Source organism: Trichoplusia ni, chromosome 19 (assembly GCF_003590095.1).
Source record: "Trichoplusia ni isolate ovarian cell line Hi5 chromosome 19, tn1, whole genome shotgun sequence".
In the NCBI taxonomy this organism is placed as follows: Eukaryota; Metazoa; Arthropoda; class Insecta; order Lepidoptera; family Noctuidae; genus Trichoplusia; species Trichoplusia ni.
In genome coordinates, this window is record NC_039496.1 from 6,382,934 (window position 1) to 6,400,284 (window position 17,351).

The 17,351-nt window shown below is 34.7% G+C and overlaps 2 protein-coding genes across 3 annotated transcripts in view; one reads left to right on the forward strand and one right to left on the reverse strand.

The window, feature by feature from the left end:
* Nucleotides 1-11,620, forward strand: part of LOC113503317 (acetylcholine receptor subunit beta-like 2) — a 29,768-nt gene extending 18,148 nt beyond the window's left edge. For both annotated transcript variants that reach the window (XM_026885176.1, XM_026885177.1), the window contains exon 13: nt 10,859-11,620. In XM_026885176.1, the coding sequence (XP_026740977.1) occupies nt 10,859-11,077 (219 nt within the window). In that variant the 3' untranslated portion in view covers nt 11,078-11,620. The remainder of the gene's footprint in view (nt 1-10,858) is intronic.
* Nucleotides 11,621-13,470: 1,850 nt separating this feature from the next.
* LOC113503319 lies at nt 13,471-15,871 on the reverse strand. The gene is made up of 4 exons (XM_026885179.1): nt 15,564-15,871; nt 15,146-15,219; nt 14,709-14,816; nt 13,471-13,647 (listed from the first exon to the last, which is right to left on the reverse strand). The coding sequence occupies exons 1-4, from the start codon at nt 15,714-15,716 to the stop codon at nt 13,485-13,487; spliced, it is 498 nt and encodes a 165-aa protein (XP_026740980.1). The 5' UTR covers nt 15,717-15,871; the 3' UTR covers nt 13,471-13,484.
* Between the last annotated feature and the right edge of the window lie 1,480 nt (nt 15,872-17,351).

The window sequence follows — 17,351 nt, forward strand, 5'->3', positions numbered from 1 at the left end:
GACGTCGAACAGTTAGCCTACTCACATAGCTAATCATCATATTAATTGCACAATGTTTTTTCTCAAGAAGTTTATCCCAAATCAGACTTTGGGCGTCAAAAATAACGCTCATTTACAACTACACAAAAACGTCAGTTTCTATCCCAAAACTACATTAATGTCTATTACAATTTAGAGTTCACGTAATTCACGAACTTTGGTGCATTGTGTTATAAAAGAACTCGTAAGTTTGTTGTTCATTGCAAACTCGCGTGCAAACGGTATCGTAAACATTGTACGAAATACGGAGGTGTAATAAAAAGATTGAAAATGCTCGGTATTTTTGTAGTGAATTGTAGTGACCGCTATACGCTGGTGGCCTGAGAGGTGACTGCTTTGTGCAAGGTTGTATTTTGTGGAGGTTCAACAAAGTGGCGTACAATACGAACGCTAACAGACTAATTAAAGTTCTGAACGCAATCAAAAGTGCAAACCTCTGTGAATTTACGCTATGGCAGTAGTTGTTTGGATTCTTCAACCTTTGGAGGTTGCTAATACCCTTTTTCCTGATGGGAAATCATCAAATGACTCTACCTGCTTTGAGTTAAGCGTAGGAAGTGTCAGACTTTAACTGCCTCAAATCAACCAATCATAACCCATGATCTTTCTTTTGCTCTTTATGGGCCACGGTAACCCTTTCAGACAATCCCGCTGTTGATTTAATACTTACCATGTTGAATAACTCAAATATTTATTTTAATTATATTAACTTTTCATATCTATGGATAAAAATTAATATAACCCAGTAACATAAATACTTAAATCAATACAATTAGCTAAATCAATCCGAAATAAAAAGTACCAGGCGCACATAATCATGAGCAGGTATACGAGCGCGTCCCTAACGAGGTGACAATCAGTAAAGAACACGCCCAATTTCATACCTCATTCCATTTGAACGAATTCATTGGTTGATTTCTTACTTTCCCCTCAGTAAACGTACTAAGACGCAGCCGGCAGAACGTCTCTGATCGTTAATTCTAATTTAAATATTCAATAGGCATTGGAGAGCATTAAAATTACGACGTTCGTTTGCTGAACATCTTAAAATCGATATTTGCACGAATATAATATACGACTATATGGTTTAAAGGGAATTATGGAGTATTTGTGTATTTTTATAATTTAATGTATTTTGATGGCAGATTTTTTACAGAAATTCTCTAAGAGGCAATAAGTCCATAGAACGTATGTAGTTTTATTTGTGTCTGAGTGATTCACAAATGCTAGTCCTGAGACTGGGTGTCTTTGAGCATGTGACATGAATGATTCTGAAACAGCCAGCGACACAAGGATTAAGAACCTTAGTGCAGGAATCGTTTAAAAAATCAGCCTAGCGTTAAAAAACGCTTGGGATCTTATAAGAATACTTTTTTTTTCTTTTCACATCAATAACAATGGAACATAAAGCTTAGTGTAGACCTAACCTATCTCGGTCCAACAGACTACAAATGCTGTAACACAAAATCCTAGATGACAAATTTGCCAAACCTCGTATTGGAGAAACTACACAACGACGGCATACTAAGAACACCTTACTTTATCACGTGACCTCCTAATTCACCTCACCAATAGTTCCAACTCGAACACTATTAATATAATCGCCAAAATCGATTTGACAAATGGCTGTACAAACAAATGCCTTGATAATAGCAATTAATTTCCTGTTACCGCACCTAAAGCATTAACTGAACTAATATTGTGACCCTTGGGTCCCTCGCAGCAAATGTCGACGAATGAACTGTTCCTTAGGGAATGATGAGTGATTGAATGATATGTGACGATCGTTTGAGTGATATATTAATGAAATATGCGGAACGATTTGAGGATAGCAGTTGTGGTTGAATTTTGAAAAGTTGTTTCTTTTCCTGAAGAATGGTCGAGGAAAGCTGAATTTTTTACATCTAGATGTTGTTGTCGCTACGCGAAAACATAGTGATAGAGTTAATCAGCGGCTATCACGGTCTTAGTTAGGTGTTGAGCAAAATTTATTTGTCACCTATCTGATTTATTTTTGTTCGTCCTATTTGTACGCCACCCTCAGTTTTACGAATCCGATATGTACTTGACCGGTTGTTTTTACTTTTCGAGTTTTAAGATTTATTCAAGTATCTTTTTTTATATATAAAATTATATATTTTTAGGTGAATGAGACGAAATTAAGAAGATTCTTATTTTTATTATAATGATTAGTGGAATCAACAATATCTTTGTAAAAAAATAAATTCGAAAGGGTTAAAGTTTAGTAAAAAGGTTTTAATACACCGAACTTTATCAAATGCATATACCTAGTACCTAGTTCCTTGTAACTTTTTCTGCCGTTCATTATGGCGTTAATTCTCCACTAATGTCTGCAAAAAGTTCAGATTCAGTTTCTTACTCGGTAGAAGAAGGTGGACGTGTGACGTCATTACTTGCTTACAATTTATGAGGTCTTATTAACTTGGTGAGTTTACTTTTATGAAGACATAGTTTTGTTTTTATATTTGAGCCTCTTTTGTAATGTCAGTGTAAAGTAATATTTATTTTTACCACTGCAAACAACCACTGTGCTTATAGAATTAAACAAAGTGCAATATAAAAAAGAACATATGTAAACATAATATTATAGATTTAAAAAACAGGTCTTCCATTAAATTATAAACTGATTGAAGGTTTTCAATAATAATAATTATAAGATGATAAAGTTACAAATAAGTATTGGGGTACAAATAAGTATATGTTATTTATTGTGTGCAAATTATTACGAACTCTATTTTGCATCCAGCTTTTCAATATTTATTTACAGGATAATTCTGACTTCTGGTTTATTAAAATACTTTCGCTTAAAATAAATTAAAGGCAAGTGGTCAATAACATAAGCCTGTATACGAAATTAAAGCAGAGATCACAATTAATTTTAATTTCTATTTGACCGGAACAAGTAGTGGTTACAGAGAAGTACAAAAAAATTAAAAGGGTTATTACGGCTTATTAAATTAGCGGATTAATTTTTGAAAGTGCTTTGATTAAATGTTAAATTAAAGTCTTTTTGCTGAAACAACTGACGCCTTCAATTTGTTACTATTTGGCTATCATCTTATGACGTCAGGGAAGTTTTCTTTCTCAAAATCGCATATAGCGAAACATTCTTGAACACAATACATTACATTTCGACTATATATTATAATGCAGAAAATTTTCAAACATAACTGAAAAAATAACTAAAAATGACCCATCTTCACATATCATGCGGTAAAATAAGGTGTTACTAGTATAAAACCTCCTTTCACCATACCAGACATCGCTGTAGGCTGTTCCCAACATAAAAGTGTCGTTACATCCCATCATGATCCCGTACACAGTCCCTACACCTCAAGGGTATTCAAAGAACTATCACAGCTCCAGCAAGTTCCAACGATCGAAGTTTTATGACTTTACACTTTCTACGACGCAATTGCCGGATGCCTAATTGATTGGACTGGGAGTTAGTGAGTAGATACGATGCAGAGAATGTTTGCCAAGTTCAAGGATGCTTCATTTGGCGTTTGATTTTGGCTTCTATAGATTTGCAATACGTATGGAATTTAGGTGCGTTTAATGCCTAAGTAATAAGTTTGCAAATTTATTCTGGAATGATTTTCAGCTACAAAAAAAGTCGTATTTGTGAGAGAAAATGTTGAGAGGAAATTTTGGCGAGATTATTGACGATACTTTTAGCTAATTATTTTCTATAGCGTTAAACGTTTATAACGTTTAACGCAACGAAAACCTGTCCAAAGTACCCAATACAAAAGAAAACCGATCTACGGATCACTAAAAGGTATAAAAGTGCCGCAACTATCAAATGGACCGTTTGAAATTCATCTCGGCACATTCTGGGTCCAGTCTCGGGAGGCCAGACGGCACGATGGCACAGCTCCTCAGGGAGACCAGATCGATAGCAATTTAAATCTGCTGATTTCTTCCATCGTGCCCGGTAATGAGTACTCGTAATTAGATTTAGTCCCAATTCGATTTATCTCAATGTTAATACGACGTTACTGAATCGCTGCGTTTTTGTATTGGTATTGGGTAATTGTGGTTTATTTTGGGAGTGCGGTTGGCTTGGCTTGAAGGAAGTGTTAGGGTGTGTTTGTAGAGATGCAATTCTGGATGGAGTTATACTGATTGAAATTGGGCCATCAATTGCAACTTCCCTTTACTAGGGACGGTGTAAAAAGTGAGACTTTTTTATGGTGGGGAAAGAAGTGGGTAGTTTCAGCATTTTACGACTTTTCGTCTTTCGTTATTGGCCGGTGCATGGCAATTCATCTCGTACTCACAAACGAGCCTAGGTTAAAAAAATAAACAATTTAACTTAAAATCCAGTAACTAATAAGTAGCAGTAATTTGTCAATAATGTTGCAAGGAACTCTTTTATACTCAGTTGTTGCCGGTCAGAAAAAAATATGTACTTCAAATAAAATTATACGAAATAGTAAAAGCAGAATTAATCCTTGCGATTATATTGCCGTCAGTGATTTCATCTTTTCTACTATCTTCTAATATTGAGAGCCATATCATTCACAAACAAATGCAAAACAACAAATCGTCATTTTATCTACAGAGACATAAACACACGCAAACACGCGAATACTAAACAATAAAATTAGCAACAAAACTTACATCACGTACGACGTAAGTAAATTAGTGAGGCCCGGGCTCCGCGCCTAGGCCGAGTGCCAACACCGCTTCTATTGCCGAATGCCGAATTGTTATTCCGAACACGTTTTTACGTCTTCGAGATAACCGCACTTCATTTTTATATAAATAGCACCCGGAGGCCGAATAAATTTTAAAAAGCATCTCTTTGGATTACCCGGCCGATCCATTTTTGTTCGAGAATTAATACCGCGTTATTTTTTTTCTGTAAATAGATATTCGTTTTGTTATTGATACTTCTTTTGGCGTTTTGTTCGAGAGCCAGTGAAGTGGTATTGTAATTTAATTTCGCCATCGAACGATGACCTAGTTCATTGATTGGATCAGAGTAGAATAGAGTTAATTGAGATTTCGTTCTAAGGCTAGTTTGCCGATGAAGTTTCGAATTAATAGTTCCAAGTTTGATGAGCTTAAGCTAGTAAAGTGGGTTTTAGTTGTAAATGCTCTTGCCGAGATTTGTTATATTGAGATCCTTTTAAGCAAATGTTTGAATGTCTGGTTTTGAGGTAGACGATTAAAGTAACTGTCTTTGGAGATGATCGATTAAATATAAAATACTATCGCTTTAATTTCTATCCATATTTTAGACGTAAAATAAAACATCGTAGACAATTGAACAATGTCTTCTGTTGTGAGACCCATAAACACTAAGTCGATCTGATAACGGTACCCATTCCTTATAATCGGAAAGCCTCCATATTCCATTCACCCAAACATTTCACTTTTGACAAGGCAACAATCATTTCGTACCATCCCTATTGACCTAATAACTCGGCTTTCGGCGTCCGTCAGCCTATCGCCGTTATTATTCGGCCATCTCGATGAGCCGAAGGCCAAAAAATGGTCTATTCACTTTGTTTGCCATCTGTACCCTATATTAATGGTAGTTGCCCTTATCTTTACGGAACCGACAGCCTCTGAATGCGAAATAGGATGAAATATGTAATGCTGAAGTGTTTTTGCGAGTTTTTTGGATTGCGTGTTGAAATGTCGGATGTTTGGGAAACTGCGTGTTTTTGTCGAGTTTGGATTGTTTGTTACATGTTTTTGGACCCGAAAACGATGGGATTTTTAAAAGATTTTCATAGATATCTCTTGATTTAGCAATCCTCTGAAAATAAATGGTAACATTCAACGTTTTATATCTCAGTCTAGGTTTTTACGCAAATAAAATTATGAAATAATGCTTTAAATCCCTTCGTTGTACAAAAATATGAAGCATGTTTCGAGTATATTGGAGCAAATAGCCACAGCGGGGGTGCTATTACTCTTAAAACGAGATCGTAAAAATAACACCCAACCGATTTATAAAATTTACATACACGCTAAATTGTTGTGTTGTTATAAAAACGAACGGGATTTATATAGTGGTTAAAAAAACATAGACTGTTTTTTAATAATTTCACTTCAAAAGGTTAAGTGAGCTGAAAGGGTGTTGGTATCTTTAGAGGAAACAGTTCAGCTTCACTAGGATATGTTACAAAGCTGTAAAAGTCTGTGATTCAAGGCAGCGTTGGGATTTCCCCGACATTTATTTCATAAATATTTCCAATACAAATACATTTTCGAGTAAGAACTGCATGTAGTTCTGTGGCATATTTGTTGTAGAAGCTTAGACATCCCGCGAGGTTCTGTACCAATGTAAACACGGATCGCATCGTGAAATCCTTCGATCCTCTTCGCGAGGATTTCGCTCTGCTACATACACATTGCGAGTTTATGTTGTTACGTGAGTTTCCAACACGGAGATAAGTAAGCAAGCTATGTAATACACTGAAAAATGTCCGCGTCTAGTGTCGTGAATTTAAATTTTGGTATAGAGTTGCTGGTTTTCATTTTGTTTGCGTATCGGCACGTATTGATTAGTTTTATAAATTTTTAGACTACAGTATATTTTTCATTTTCATCATAGATTTTATAGGCCATAAAAAATTGAGAATTTAGTGTTGTAAAAAAATAAACTTCATTTCTGCCATAAATATAAATAAAATTCAACAAATAACACCAATGAAATTTCAGCCGTGATGAATATCAACCAATAACAAACAAACGTTCAAATTTAATCTCAAACCATATCGTTTATCAAACTGCAGGCAATATACTAAAAACGAGTTTGTCACCACCCTATATAGTGTGGTCGTCTGATTTGCGGCCGCGGTACACCCTGTGAATATTGAGTTTCTATTTAAAATACTCTCTATATGTATTCGGCGGGTTTTTAGGCATGTTGACAATAGATTTCGAGGGTGGGTTGGGCTGTGATAAAGCTGTTTGGTTAGAAAAAGTACGCTGCACTGATTGATCTGAAAATCACGTTTCAATCAAGATTTATAATACGTTTACTTACTGTGTGAAAACTTATTGTTAAACTCAATTGCATTGAAGAATTGAAATTCTATTAAAGTCTCAATAGTCCGAACAAGGTATCTTTTTTAGTGTATCTGATTTCATAAGTTTTAAATAAAAATCGTTCTATTCCGTACAAAAATGGCGTTTGTATGTAAAATATTATAGAAAAACGTAGTAAAATATTACCCCTCCTACTCCATCAACAAAACTGAAAATCTACTAAATTCAAAATCTGAGACAGCAAATAGAAATTACATTACAAAACTTGCTCTATGAGTTACGTTTGTAAACAAGAAACTTTATATTTAATTAAATATGACGCTGTAAGCGGCTTTTGTAACCGAGAAACTTGCAACACATGCATTCAAGGGACCTACCGCCACTTCTTAAAGTAGCAGTTGTGGGAGCGAGACAGCGTATTACAAACCGTAGCGGCGTCTCTGTTCCTCACAGGCAATAATGTTACTTTAAAACGAGGCGGTATACCCAGCTCCATCGCGTTGTCGGCTTTGAAAATACTGCCAACGCACTGCACCAAATTTTATTCGCTCTTGGCATCCTTTGCAGATACTAAAATGTTTAATATTTCTGTGCATTCCGATAAGAATTGTGCGCTTTTGTTAAGGTTTGGCGAATAGTGTTATTGTTGTATAATGGTCGTTATATTTTGTCGTTAAGGAATTGTAGTATTTGAAGAATACTGTATTTTTAGTAACAAAGGAGCGTATTACTGTGAGTCGGACTTACTACACTTAGGTTCCGTACAAATAGGCTAAAAACGTAGTCACGTAAAACATTTTCAACCCTGTATTAAATACCGACTATACCATCACTTCACACGACAAAGAAAGGAGGTGACGTGTCGATTTTATTTTAATATCAACAAGATAATTTAGATTTACTTTTTGCGTTTACACGACCCCTAGTTATTTTTACTGCCCGTATTATTATTGTCAGTATTTTGAGATAAGGGCTATGCTAAACAAGGAACACAATTAATTTTATCCATAAAAATATTTCAACAAAACTTAATCATTTTATGATTGACAAATTGATTGGCTTGTAACTAAAATCGTTATATAAAAAGTGTAGTTAAGCAAATTGGCCTTAATTCAACAAATCAAAGCTTATTGAAGCTATATTTCTGGTCTAGGCATTCAGTTAGACTGAATGCGGTCTGATTGGGTATTTGCAAGACGCAATTTGTATCAATTGATTTATTTTCTGAAGAAATTCAGTGTAATAAGCGTTCTAGTGCAGGCTGTGCAGCATTGATGTTTTATAAGCTGTAACTAATTTAATGTAGCTGAAGTTGAGTGGTTTTAAATAACTTTATAATTGAAAAGGCAAGGCCAATTAAATATTTTTTGAAGTCAGTTAAATAGTCAAGTTGGTCTTTATCTTTACAATGTAGGGATTCATTTATTTCTCTCATTCTCAAAAATCAGCCACTTACTTTCATTAACTTATTATCATTAAGTTAGTAAGTAATTAAATCAATAAAGTAAACCTGTAATTTACTTATAAACAGTAATTTTTTTCTGTAATGAATACAAGGATATAGCATAAATTTAACAAACAAAAGTCGTTATAAATATGCAAAATCCTATTTAAAGTCGCATTGCGGTTCAATACGCCACACTCAAGTTACCGAGACTCTACAGAAGCTTTTACTTTTGCCATCAAAAACTTAACGTACACATTTTGATACGAAATTCCATATTAAAGGTCAAAGTACTGTCAAATGAACCAACAAGCGTCTACGAAATTGCTGAGAGTGCACGATGCCCGTGGGAGGCACACAGTTGATGTTTTCCTGCTAGGGACACCGTGCCTCTGTGTACGTACTCCAATGAGCATTATACTTAGGTAATAGCCGTCGTTTTTGTGTGTGTTGCACTGCATTTTCCTTAATTTGAGTAATGAATTAGCATCGATTTTGTTTTTCATGAAGAGTTAGTTTGTTTGTTTGTACGTGCTCATCTCTGGAACTCTGGACTATTTATTGAGGAAGCCTATACGATATGTATAGTTGCTTTCATTAGGAATTAAATAGGACGGAGTAGTTAAAAATATTTTACTAAAACGGGGAGAAGATGCGTGTACTTTAAAACTATTAATCCGAATAAAAAAAATGAACTTAAATCTTCATTACAACGCGGACAAACATGCGCAACCGGCGCAACAGCTGAATACTTATACATTCATGACATTGTATAAAAATAAATTTTTAAATAACATTAATAAAAAAAAAAACTAACAGAAAAATAAACCAGCGGACAGTAGCAACAAATTGCAATATTATCTCCATAACAAGTTTTCGTCAGTTCTTTGAAGAAAAGTGTTTATCTTCAAACGTGTCGTATTGTATACATAATCGCATAGGCACGGTTCATCTCGAAGGGGAAATTGTCCCTTGATACGTTTCCCTAAGACTCAAGGGCAAAAGGAAATAATGAAAAAAAGAAAACTTTATTTACATGATAAGGTTGGATACTCCCCGTACTATGATTTCTAGAAGTAACGCTGTTGGTTTTGTGGGAGCGAGATGGAGTACCTCTATACGTAGTGATGTCTCGCTCGCACTGTGGCCTCTGTATTGTTTCAGAATCTCGTAGTAAGTAGGTCGACCTGGCGACTTTCCTAATAATGGCTGGAAATGGCCACTTTTTGTCGTCAAACGACGAGAGAGAGAAATAATAAATTCTTAAGATAAATGAAGACTATTGTTCTAGTTGCAGTGAATAATATGCACGCCATGTTAAATAGATAAGGAACCTCCTTTGTGAAGCATTATGTGGTTACACTTTGAAAGATATGAAAATAATGAGAGTCGTGAAAGGAGGTTCAACTATTCGTTTTAATTGGAGTGATGTTTTTATTTTTACCTAGTATAAATATTGCTCAAGTAATGTAGTCTCTTTGAATTTTCTTACAGTTCATTTATCTAGGTTATTCTAGACATTTTTGGCTGGCACAGTATTTGAGTATGTCATTGTGTTTTTAGTTAATAGGTTCTAGGAGTTAGTTAAATCTGGTGAGACTTAGGTCTACCTAAGTCTAAGCAATGCGAACAGAACTTTAGTATAACCTAGTGATAACTAAGTGTTGAACTAAGGAATTTTCGCGGGGTTTTCCACAAACATTTAAGTTATATGCAAAAATACTCAAGTCAGTAATTCATGGATCACGCAAACGCTTGTCCTACGTGGGAATCGATACTGCGTCACGTTGTGCTCAGCGGGCGTTTTTATTTTTACGAGTTGACCCCAACCAATGATTCCTCAGTCAGTCAAGAAAAAATGATTATGTTATACGTATCAGTTTTACGACCAGCAAAAACAAAAGCTATCGATATTTTCTATTACAAATACCCAGTTGGCTCTCATCTCCATCCGAACACAGCCTTCGAAGGGGTTTAATGAAAAGCGCTCTATTGAAAACAAGTAAACAACGCTTGTTGACAACAAATTGGCTCTTAAGCACAATTGGATGTAATTTTCCTTGGGAAAACTTTTAAATTATAGACGAATGGAATAGGGAAGGAAAAATGACGTCGAACTTGAGGAAGTTTGACTTGAGGAAGCATTCTTGAGAGTTTAATTTTAAATTGACAGTTAAAAAAAAAAACGGTAAAAAATAAAGTTGAGGACAATTAAGTCATAATGGTGACGATATTAAAAGGTAAATTTAAAGGTAATTAATTAAAGGTGACAAAAAATTAGGGACTCCTTTTTTTTAAAAAGCTTATGACATCTTTTTACAGTGCTGCTTTCTTTGTTCCCAGGTTGTTGAAGACTGGAAGTTCATGTCCATGGTATTGGATCGGTTCTTCTTGTGGCTGTTCACCATCGCCTGCTTCGTTGGCACCTTCGGCATCATCTTCCAATCACCTTCTCTCTACGATACCAGGGTACCAGTAGACCAGCAGATCTCGTCTATTCCGATGAAGAAGAATAACTTCTTCTATCCAAAGGATATTGAAACTATTGGGATTATAAGTTAAATTAATTATGAGCTTTTTTATGCCATGTATTTTTTTAATATTAATTGTCAGTTGTCGTGTTTCTTTGTTCAGTTTTAAAGTTGGTTGATGCGGTCAAATGTATAGAACTGTTTTTGCATTTGGAATTATGGAAGACACGGAGTATTAAAGTAATCAATGGAAGATCTGCGATTTAATGAATATGAATGTGTCCATACATTGTTTTTTTTTCCATCATCGTTTACGCCTGGTGCAACGACGTGTGTCTCCAGAATTACATTAGAGTTTTATGTCAGTTAAACATTTACGTTTTTAAATATTAATTTATTTATTCGTGTAAGAAAATAAAAAAGGTATTGTCATCATATATCGCAGGGTTTTAGGTTACTTCCCTTGCTTATACTTAACTTAGATCTTAAAATAAGATACCCAGTATTAAAACTTTGCTCACATATTCACCATTTAATAAATGTAGGTACAGTTATTAAAGGAAAAAATTAAATAATTACACAAGTATAAAGGTACGTAATATTTAAGTTCCTTATGAATAGTATAAATTAGACACGTTACTGAAATGGGAATATCTTTTAATCAAAATTTAAAAAATATGAAATAAAATTAGGTTTAGGTATTATAATCACATATTCAATAATTGTTAGTTAATAAAAGGGTATTATTTCAATTAGTAACATAAATATGTACATTAAAATGATCTAATAAAAGTTTTTTTATTAAATAACTAAGCCCCACGTTGGGCTACATAATGTACAAGACAATGGAATTGTATGGATTACAAAAGACTCAATGTAAAAACATCAGACAACTCTCAAATATATAATTCGCACAATATATAAAACTCAATCGACTATTTAAATTAGGATAAAAACATGTTATGCCGACGAGCACACACGGACTAATTGAGGCAGTGAGTATTGACTTTAACTTGCAAATGTATGCGACATTCTCTGTATTAAAATATAATTATTTATTTTTATTTTTTAAAAAAACAACACGAATTACTGTTTGTAGATTTTAATCATTGAGTCGCGGGTTGTTTCAAAAACGTTCAATTCACATGCACAAAGACACTTAGATTTAGGACATACATTCGTGGATCACACAAATCAAACCCAGTCACTCGTTCCATGGGTTAGGGTGGTGTCCTCTATACTGAACCGCTTAACACTGCGTCTGTTCTGACCAGCCGGCTGTTGATTAGCTTAGACGTATGTCTGTAAGATACTACTCTACCTGTAGATCCATCTCGCTTCGCCTGCACTCTTTATACCAAGCCGATAGAATTTTTTTTATGAAGACCACTTCAAATGTGACATTAGTAGCTTCATTGAAACTACTGCTCATGCAATATCCGCTTCCTTATTACTGTCTCAAAGAGTCTGCGTATATCAGCCCTAAAGGTTGCTTTATTGATAACGAAAGGGCAAATAGGTTTTATGCAATATCGTCCCAATACTGTTGAGAACTGTTAAGTTTTACCTAATTATATTTCGTTAATATTATTCGTTTGCACTGTTGTTGATTTAATCCTATAAAGCGAGTTTGGTTTTTAAACCACAGTTATTGTAAACAAAATCTTTTAAAGACAATTTTAATGTTGTTGTAAATACCAAATGGTAAATTAGTTTTAAGTTTAGATAAGTAATTTAATAAACACATTTTAATATATCGGCTGTGAATGATAAGTTTTAAATTTTATAATATTAAAGTTTAAATGTAGGACATGTGAGATGTAAGGGTGTAAACACATTTACTATTGAGCCTCTGCCTTTTGCCTACAGCCACTCGTCACTCAAGAAAGAATAAAGGTGTTCGTTGATGGTGTATTGAAGTTTAATGCTTATTCGTAAATGTGAGCACACCTTAACTAAACATTGTTATAAACACAAAGTTTAGAGCCTAATAAAATATATTAACCAATTTAAAAATATGCTTTTTTATTTCATATCTATCCCTAATACTTTCTTTTTCATCAAGATGATTTTTTTATCAAGGAGAAATTGCAAAACTTAAAATTAAAAATGGGTCGGGTTCGAAATTTGCCTGTTTTGACCCTAATTGTACTACTGCAAGGCAAAAGCCCCTTTTCATTTTACAAATACGATCACCAAAAAAATGGACAATTCGTTGTTAAAGGATTGTAGTTCGCTTCTCTATCTCCAGTGAGCTACTCAGGAATTCGTCTATTTTGTATAATTATAGCATATATTATTCCTCCATTCAGTGTCAAATCTGACCAAAGTCAAGTTGTCTGTTAAACATTGCTCTTCGCAAAAAGTCTTCCCATCGTGGCACCAAATTCTAAATCCGGTTCTCACGTGGTGTGCAATAAAGAATGTTCGATCTATGTAATATACAGCTCTGGGTCTGCAACATAATTTAAAAAAAAAACAAAAGCTAGTCAAATCGTTTATTCTGGCTGTGAACTGTGCGGTAACTGCACGAGTCTGGTGATATAGTCAAACAGGCTGGTGGGACACGACGCTATGTATTTGTCGCAGTCCCCGCGCTGGCCATCCGCCTCGGCCTCGTAGTATTCATCGTCCAACCCTTCCTCTTGGGACGATGATGGTCTGAAGATAAAGGAATTTAATTTGTTAAGATAAAAACCACATAAAAATACCGTCGGACATAACTTTCAACGAAATCGCTCAATTCGTGCAAGAGCTATGAAACCACAGATTGATATAAAATAGACAACAACACGTCAAACTTATAACACCCGATTTTTGCGTCGGTGTTAAAAAACGGACGATGAGGGATATCGCTCTGTGTTGAGTAGGTATTTTGTCTTCTCGCTTTCATGACTGCTTCTCTTCTTATTTTAACGCATGATAGCAAGCCACCAAAAGGCTCATAAGCGGTCTCGGTAGACTATATGCCGCCGGTGAAGTATAGTTTAAAAATAACATGCTAAGAGAAATGTTCGGGAAGTCTTGTTCCTGCCTCGATTATTTTCTCTCTGGTGCTATCGGTAGTGTACCATGTCCTCACGACCTTCCATTCAAGCTAAGGCAATTTTTCAGGTCAATATTTTCATCAATCTTCAACAGTTTTATTGGGTACACTTCGCCAATTTTGTAATACTGAACTTACGTTAGAAGAAACATATTCAAATGGAAACGCAAAAGAGCCGTGAAAGTAAGATTTATTCCATTCACATGATTCGTACTACACTCGTGCGAATCAAAGATCTGTAAACATCATATTTTCCGATGGAGTAGTCACTCGTTTTTGGAAACCAATGAACAGAGAGATACAATTATATTCTGATGAAGCGTTTCCTTTGCATGTTTACGTTTTTATGCAATACAGAGCTAAGCAGTGCGTTTTTAAGAGTGTTATTAAGAAAAAAATGGAAATGGAATTATGTTTTTTTCATTCAGTAGATAAAATTAAAAAAGAAATAATCTTGTCTCCATAAAAGCTGATATTACTAGATCTATGTCCAGTGTCCATATCTTGAAATTGACTAGAATAAGCCTACATTTTAGTGACTAAAATATAACAAATAAACTTAGAAGAGCTTAAAATAAATAAAACAAGTACGTATACATCTAAATACAAGGCCAAGCGCGCTCATAAACACGTACAGACCGCAGGCACAGCTTGTGCAACAAAATTTAATACTTACGTGAATATTATATGCATTATGTGCCCGAGTATGCCGTTGTGGTGAAGCGGGGTCTCGGCTGCCTCGCAGATGTTTCGCAGCATGCATTCCCTGCCCTTCATTCCGTATCTGAAAATAGGTTTTCCATTTATAGAACAGCCTGAAAATAGAACTGATTAACGGCTATATTAAGAACGATATTTAAGTAGCTAAGTTACGTTGTAAAATGTCTATTTCTGTACATTCAAATTGACGTTGACAGGCCACGTGACACTTATTGGTATTGGTGATATTTTGCTTAATGTAGTTTTTAACTCCAGTAACGTGTATCTTTGTTAAAACTTAAAAAGGATTTTGATGGTAGTTTCTTTATGAGACTTGGAGATTTGAAGCGTAATCTATACGTACTATATCGAGAGTGGAAAAATTGTGTCCCAAAATGAGTCAAGCAAACTTACTCTTGAAAGCGGTTTTCTAGAACTGTGTAAGTCAGTTCCCTGGATATACTGCGACTATGCCGTGATGATACCAGCTGAAATGATAAGGATCACAATTAATTACATTTTGAGACAACTCCTGTTACACTTAATTTAATCCTTATATTGTCTCGCGTGGAGTTTCATATAATGTATATTTAAGTCGCATGAACATAGACACGGTTTCTTTTGACAAGCATTCGCTACACGGGGATCGAACCCAAGGCGCGATTCGCATAATGGATTTGGCGAGGTGACCTCTACCATATTGCTAACGGCGGTAATGCGTGCAGCCATCATCTAACTGGTGATGGGCTCCATTTTCCGCAAGTAGGGCTTCAAGTGGGCCCCATTGTGCGCCCAAGGATCATCTTATGTAGAATATTTAGAATTAACGTACAGGTAAGTTTGGGAAGAGGACTTCATCGATTTCCGTTATGTTCGTCAGCGCCGCGTAGTTCGCCTCGAAGTTGTAGGACACGAACACGTTCTTGTTAGGGATGTCGATCGGCACAGCTATCGCAAGGAAAGTCTGAAAGATAGGTTTAAACATTTTTCACATTTTACTGGAGTATTTGATATTAAAAGTGGAAAATGATCAAAATAACCTCATGGTCAGATCTGTTTAATTATTTGTTTCTCTCCGATATCTTGGCGAGACTACTATCGGCTGTCTTCCGGTTTTAATTTCAAAGATATAAAAATAAACTTTTTACATAAATAATAAAAATAATGTTAAAAACTCACTTACCCCGTAAAGACTGGTTGGAGGGAAAATCAGAGATCTCTTCTGTGGTGTTTTTCCTGATGTGTAACTTAACACATAACATCTGAAACAAAATGTTAGTCTTTGAGTAATAAGGCACTCTTAACTCTTACCACGACAGATACAACAACCCATGGTACTATTCGCAGACGACAGTACGGCCATAGTTAAATGTAACAATAAAGAAAACTATGAAAGAGAAATTAATATGACATTGGAAACTATTGTAAACTGGCTTGATACAAATAACTTAATAATCAATTTAAAAAAGACGAATATCATGCACTTCTATCAAAGGACACGCGCCGATGAAATAAGCGTTAATTATAATGGACAGGAAGTAGATACAACGTGTGTAGCAAAGTTTCTAGGTATTCAGATTGACAATAAATTAACTTGGAAACCCCAGACCGATGAATTATGTAAAAAGTTAAATAAATTAGCCTATCAACTGTATCATCTATCACAAAAAGTTAGCAAAGAAACACTTGTACTTGCATATCATGGGTTAGTTGCGTCACAGTTAAGATTTGGGATCATTTTTTGGGGTACTTCTAGTGAGAGGGAGGAGATCTTTAGGGCCCAGAAACGGTGCATACGATCTTTATCACACCTTAAAAGCACAGACAGTTGTGAGCCTGTGTTTCGGTCTCTAAATATACTCACTTTCCCTTGTCTGTATATATTAGAGGTGGCAATGTTTGTGAAAACTAATTTGCACTTGTTTCCGTCAATTGCCAAATTAAGAGCACGAAACGGACCATTGCGATCTAAATATAAGAAATTGTTACATTCCGGTAATAATAAAACCGCACTGTTAAGGAAAAGTATTCTGGCAATGGGACCTATAATTTATAATAAAGTACCTCATAGCTTCAAGGATAATCCGACAAACATTTTTAAATCTAAGCTAACTAAACTATTATTGGCCAAATGTTATTACTCAGTAAATGACTTTTTAAATGATACGACATTGAATGAATAATTATGATTGTTATGACTAACTTACTAATATTTGACATTCAAGATTAAGACGCAAAAATAATAATTTGATAATAATTGTAATACCTATGTACTTAAAATTAAGCTCTATTTTGTTTTTTTCTTTTGTATTAATTAATTTATAATTTGCACGCCGTAAGGTAGATTGTAGTGGATCTCACTAATTTACATGTAACATCTTATGCCTGTACCTACATTCTTAGCAAATAAAGATTCTTGATTCTTGATTCTTGATTAAACATTTAGCTAAGATCCCCACACGTCACGAACATTTTTTTTAAAGAAAAAATAAGGATAAATTATTTGGATCTGATTTTCTTAACTAAGTTAAATCTTTTGCTGATAGCAAACAGCTGCTGCACTTTCTAATTAACACTAAAAAGGTACTTACAATGTAAACAAAGCTTGGATGCACTTCAT